General features: G+C 40.0%; 1 protein-coding gene across 1 annotated transcript in view; it reads left to right on the top strand.

Annotated features, from left to right (window-relative positions):
* LOC118743655 (cyclic nucleotide-gated cation channel subunit A) overlaps nt 1-6,216 on the top strand; it is a gene marked incomplete at its 5' end in the record, with an annotated part of 8,469 nt that extends 2,253 nt beyond the window's left edge. Inside the window, 3 exon segments of the mRNA XM_036476420.1 lie at nt 4,308-4,973; nt 5,059-5,209; nt 5,481-6,216. Coding sequence (XP_036332313.1) covers nt 4,308-4,973; nt 5,059-5,209; nt 5,481-5,646 — 983 coding nt within the window.
* Between the last annotated feature and the right edge of the window lie 279 nt (nt 6,217-6,495).

Here is a 6,495-nt window from a genome sequence, read left to right as displayed (position 1 = left end):
CCTTTAATTGAATTCACCCATCGATCATAACGTACATACATACATATCTATTCAGAACGCACAAAAACCTGTCATAGTGCACTCTAGCATAATGTAGTAGCTATTCAATTGTTCTTCTCGTTTGACTTTTTAGAGACTTCCTATTATTTTCCACATTTCCATTTTGTTATCTTTTAAATAGCGTCGTATACTTCTTCTTCAACTGACGCACCTTTACATTTGCTTGTTAGTGTTCATTGCCTAATTGGTTGTATTATGCTAACTAAGCAAATGCATTGTTCGACCCAGAGTCGCATTTTGGCGTTGTGCTGTCAAGAACACGTATTCAGTTGTATATCCTTTAATTTTTTTGCGCATGAACGTTTCTTACTTGCCGTGGGTAGTGAATGACTGATGGTCGACCATAAACATCAAACATCATGTCATGGGGTGTCCTCTTATATCATTTGTCGTATTGTCGTTCGCATTTTACGTGTTATACGGTTTGCTGTTTTACTTGAAAGTCTCTTCAGGTTGTACGTCGGTGGGTTGACTGCACATTGGTGTTAGTCGAATGGTTGTGTAGTACGTGCCTCCAATTTCGGCGTACTGGAAATTGTACGTATTATAATAATAATTTACTGCTAAGTAGTTAATTAAGGGTTTAACAAAATATATAAGGGTAGGGACATTGTTATTCAAGTGAATGGAAGTAAGTAATTAAGTAGCTAAATTGGGATGATGTCACGTATAACATTATAAACTAATCAATGTATACATTGCATTTTTGCTTAGCACTAATAAGCACTTAGGTACTTAGCAAACTACTAATAAGGAATTAAACTTCATAGGTACCTCGTAAATTTTCACACATATATGTATGGGCACTTAAACAAATATTATGAAATGACCCAGCAAAAAATCGGTAATCGCTTTCAGTGGTAACGTGTTCTAGAACGAGAATTTGTTTGCTTCTTTAGGCATTTCCGGTAATGCAAAGTAGAATGTCTTACAATATTTTTTTTATTTCGCTTCTTTGTTTCTTTTCGGGGACTGCAAAGTAGAATGCTGCATTGTAGTCGGCTGAAAAATAGAATTTGAATTTGAATTTGAAATAGAATAGATTTGTTCAATTTGCAGCAAAGTTGATGTCGGTCAATGAAGTGAAGTACAAGAGTGAGGAAGTACAATTTTAAGCTTAATTAAATATGCATATATGTACCTACTGATTTATAAAAATTTTAATCTTTTAAGACATTTTCTGATTTCAATTAAATATAACTAAGTATGTACTTATCGAAAGCGTAAGCGATTCCCATCGCCTAGCTCGTTTCCACTTTCGTTTCTGTGGTAATCGTGTTTTTTGCTGGGGAGGTTCTTCATACGGTTTAGCCGTGCTTTTAAGGAAAAAAATATAAGGGAGGAGACGAAAAGAGAGATGATTAATGAATGGTCACTAAATGTCAGCGAGTAAAGGCTTAGTTGTGTATACTTAAGCTAAGCTACATATCGACTGCTGAGTGGAAGATCGACCTATCTTGGCAGCCAGTTCGAAAACGCCCTATCTCAAAAAACTTTTCAAGAACGCCCTGTTTTAGAATTTTACTGAAAAACACTCTATCTCAGAATTCGCTTGAAGAACGCCCTATTTCAGAATTCGATTCAAAAATGCCCTACTACAATCGCCGTTCGAAGTCGGGGTAAAACTGTCACACAACATCAGGGCGCACCCCAAAAATCGGAGGAGAAGCTCGGCCAAGCACTAACATATGTGTGTGCTGTGACTCGTGTGTGCGCCACTGATACCAAGGAGAGTAGCCCATAGAACATCATCTTGCCGCTTAAGCGAATACAACCATACTAGTGTCGCTTCGCTTTTAATTTAGTACACATGTTGAGTTGCATCTCTAACTGTCATCCAATAACAAAATCACAAACGTTAATGACTAAGACAAGCAGCAGATATAGCGTCCTGTGGATTTTTATGGCTGGAAGGACTTTATGGTTACCCTGTTTACATTAATGAAGTCCGATGGTAATAACAGCGTTGCTACGTTTCTCATTACAATCTGTATTGCAACTTAAAGTATTTCGTTACGAGGAAACGTTCGCAGATAATTACCTTCCGACCTATGCTATCGCAGTAATCCTCCCAGGAGTCTCCTTGGGCTTTACTGTTGGCATTTTTAAATTACTTCAGGGATGCCTTGTAGGCAGTTCAGGAACCATTACGCACTGCCATTTTAAAGAGCTTCCTACTCTCTTACCTTAGAGAGGATATCTCCTTTATCCCCCAGAGTGACTTCTTCTTTTCTTTCAATAGTACAGTTGGACAGGAAGCTGGGAGGGCCGAGAATCGAGATGAGCAAGGTTTTGGAATGAATGCGCTGGTTCATAAGTGAAGACAGGATTTTTTTTTTATCGAAACCAGAAGAAGAAGCGGTATTAGGGAGAGTCCCCGATAATACATCGCTGAATTAAGTCCAGTTGATACACCTCTTGCTTTTGTAAGCAGCCAGAACGGGATATTCAAGGATATGAGAACGAATGGTCATTTACAATTTTCCATTCCCTAATACTCTTAAACAAAATTTAAAAGTTAAAGTAATAACTTGTACTTTCTTCCTTCTTGAGGCAACACATATTGACCTACTACAAAAATCTAGGTTTTATGGGTGTGGACCCCTTCCACCAGTAACCGAGCAGGAGGGCAATCTTGGCGATCGTGGGCCCAGTAGGTCGAGACTAGCCAGAGTTTCATGAAATGGCTGTTCACAAACACCGTGTACTCATCGCTGAACTGTTTGAGTAAAATGGTGCTGTCTGTGCAGGACTTCCGCGGCAACGAAAACTTTAGAATGCTGGCAAACTGCCTTCATTGGTACTTCGCATATGCATTGATTTACAAACCAACGAGACTTACACATCGGGTACCAACTGATCTCATGGAGCCACCCCGTAAAATTCTTACTACGTGGTCTCCACCACTGCTCATACAACGAAATATCGAGGCATTTTCTATTGCCATCGAACAGAGATCAGACGACATGTAAGGGAAACAAGGATATTTGGCCTTTTCATGGCTTTCATTATTTTCACATTCTTTATTGATATCGCCTAACAGATAACACATTCCAAAAAACATTCTGACATCTGCATCCGGCACAATGAGTTAACACTTGTTCTTTAAGAATCAGAATTTGACTTTGAAAATATTTAGTTGGCGCTAGATATTAAGAAGTTTCGAAACATTTCGGAACAAATCATAATATTTCAGCGCGTACACTTTTGCTATTTGTTTGAGTGAGATTATCCTCAAATTTGTTGTGTGTGTCTTGATGTTGCTACACAAATCCTCCGAATGGCAAATAGATTTAATGAGAAGCTTTTTCATTGCAAACGGAAGATTGCCTTTGCCTATCGAGGGGCGAGCGCTGTTTGGAAACCAATTTTTCTAATATTTACATATACATGTTGCTCGGACCAGGTATCAAACCTGCTCCTCTAACCACTCATCCGCAGCCGCCGCTTTCCATTTCGGAACTAGGCCGCGACTAATTGAGGATCATTTTGGGACTAGTTCGGCACCAACTCGAGCCTAGGTCGGGACTGATTCGGGATCATTTTCACACTAGTTCAGGACTATTTCTGTTCAAAAAAGGTAGCATTGCATTCTTATTCTACCACAAAAGTTCGAAAAATACCAAAGTTTCACGACTTGATTTTCTATAAGTCTATGCTTATTTAATAATAAAGGTTATCGAAGACTGATATTTCGGCCGATTGTGGAGAACAGAAGCATATTTATTATATTGTTAAGTGCTCTCAGAAAAGGTGGATACATTTGTTGGCCCTACTGCAAAACATCAGTCCATATCTGTGCGCATACGCAGAAAGCTCAACATACTCGAGGGCAAAAGATGTTAGGGCAGTGATTTCTTATTCTCTGGTAAAGCTTAGTTTGAGACGATGATCTTCAGAACGCGTCCTCTGGCAAGTTGTCCAACGCTAGAAGTAGATAAAAATTGAGTTTGCGTAGAAAACTTCTTTTGGAGGGATATGTTTGGAAACTTTCGATTGGGGAGCGGTCGACACTCGAACTAGCAGCAAAAGCGTCTCCAAGAGTGACCAAGAAAACCATTAACGATTAAAATATTTCATTTATTAATCAAACGGACATTTTAATCGTTAATTTTTAATCGTTAATCAGATTAATATTTTGCCGACACTGATCCAAATTCTCGAGTTTTTTTTTATTTTCAATTTTCACACGTTTTGCTCTAACAAACAACCCATCAAGTAACCCCCAATTTACCATCTTCCCCCAGGCAACATCGGTTCGATGATTTCAAATATGAATGTGGCACGCGTCGAATTTCAAAATCGCATGGACGGCGTCAAACAGTACATGGCCTTCCGGAAAGTTGGTCACGAGTTGGAGGCGCGTGTGATTCGTTGGTTTGCCTACACTTGGTCGCAAAGCGGAGCACTGGACGAGGAGCGCGTATTAGCCGCACTGCCGGACAAGCTAAAAGCGGAAATTGCCATACAAGTGCATATGGACACACTGAAACAAGTGCGTATCTTCCACGACTGTGAGCCCGGGCTGTTGGAGGCGTTGGTGCTGAAGCTAAAACTGCAAGTTTTTAGTCCGGGTGATTACATTTGCCGCAAAGGCGATGTTGGCAAGGAGATGTACATAGTAAAGCGCGGTAAATTGTCGGTGGTCGCCGACGATGGTATCACTGTATTTGCGACACTCGGTGCCGGCTCGGTGTTCGGTGAGGTGTCAGTGCTGGAGATAGCGGGGAATCGCACGGGCAATCGACGTACGGCCAATGTGCGTTCGCTAGGCTATTCGGATCTCTTCTGTCTGGCAAAGCGTGATTTGTGGGAAACGCTGTCCGACTACCCCGAAGCGCGTGCCACGCTCACTGAGCGCGGCTGCCAGTTGCTACGCAAAGATGGGTTGCTTGACGAAAGTATATTTGCGGGTGCGTATGCAAAGCTATTCACGAGCATAATGACTGCAAATGAGGTGAACTTTTCACAACAAAACCAAACTTTTTCAATTTACAGACTCTCAGCGCGCACACGACAGCATCGAAAGTGGCATCGAGAAACTGGAAATGTCCGTGGAGAATTTAAATGTACGATTGGCGCGCTTGCTTGCCGAGTACACGGCAAGTCAGGCGAAACTGAAGCAGCGATTGGCGAAGCTGGAGGCGAAGTGAGTATTGGGATGAATAATGTAGAAGTGGTGTATAAATGGCAAGTAGAAAAGGTGTTACGAAAATGAATGGGTGAAGAGTTGTGGGAAAAGTACTAGCAAATTCGGTCATTGAACTCGCCACGAGTTTCGCATAAATTTTTCTTCATCGAGAGTTTTCTACACTTTGTCTACTCCACTCACGCACACATACATATGCATATCGGCAGGCAGGCATAAATGAAGATAAATTGAAATTAACTGCAATTTCGGAATTTTTCGTCTTTTGCAGCTATCAATTAACAAGCAACTCCAATGGGGGCTTTGGTGCCGGCGGTGAACCACAGACACGTCCTCGCAGCGGGCGACTTTACTCACTGCAACCAAAAAAGCGAACGCGACAAAAACGTTTATTAACAGCGGCCAAGTCCAACGACAGCAAACAGAATACATTGTAAATATGTATTTTGCGCAGAGCATTTTCAAGCCAAAACCAGTGACACTACGAATGCAAGCAGCAATGGATGGCAACGACTCTATTAACTTCATTCCCTGGCACAATGATAAATAGGAGTTGGTAACAGCAGCAAAGGCGGTTGCAAAAAGGGAAAACAAGCGAGCAAATTAGCCATCTTTTTTGGGATGAAATGAGCAGAACCACTCGTCTGCAGCTGATTACCGTTTTTGGTTTTTCACGGCTACTCGGCGTGTCTTCTATGTCTGTTGGCATTGGCATACATATTTTTTTACTGTTTCTCTTGTTGTATGTATATGCTGTTGTAGTTGATTTTAAAATTCATCCGCTAAGCTACAAAGCCAAACCACCTTCCCTCTCTCTTATCCTAAGTCAACTTGCACGTGCCGATGCTCTGAGATGCGATACTAAATGGTGATAAATGAATTGAAATTCACAAAAACAAAAATGAAATATACCTATGTGTGTAAGTTTAAATAAGAGTAAGTTTAAAGTAAAATACAAAAAAAAAAACAAATGGATAAAAATTTATGTAGAATTTTTCATATACACGTAAACATACACAATACGTAGATATACATACATACATGTGCCTATGTGTATAAATTATATGTAAATAAATGTGCCAATAGTTTGAGAAAATTAATTTAACCACCCAAGTACGTACATATGTATGTATACATAAAGCATACGCATTATTTTTTTTTAATTAAATATCTCTACTTATGGGCAGAGAATAAGAAATGGTGAAAAACGTACTAAAATAATGTTTTTGTTAAAATTTGGTAAAAATTTCACACAGGAAACTTCGGGAAAAAAGTTTGTATTAAAA

Source organism: Rhagoletis pomonella, unplaced genomic scaffold (genome assembly GCF_013731165.1).
Source record: "Rhagoletis pomonella isolate Grant_MI unplaced genomic scaffold, Rhpom_1.0 Rhpom_scaffold_00007, whole genome shotgun sequence".
Lineage (NCBI taxonomy): Eukaryota > Metazoa > Arthropoda > Insecta > Diptera > Tephritidae > Rhagoletis > Rhagoletis pomonella.
Note: the sequence above shows the minus strand (reverse complement) of the source record. Positions and strands in the feature narration are given on the sequence as shown.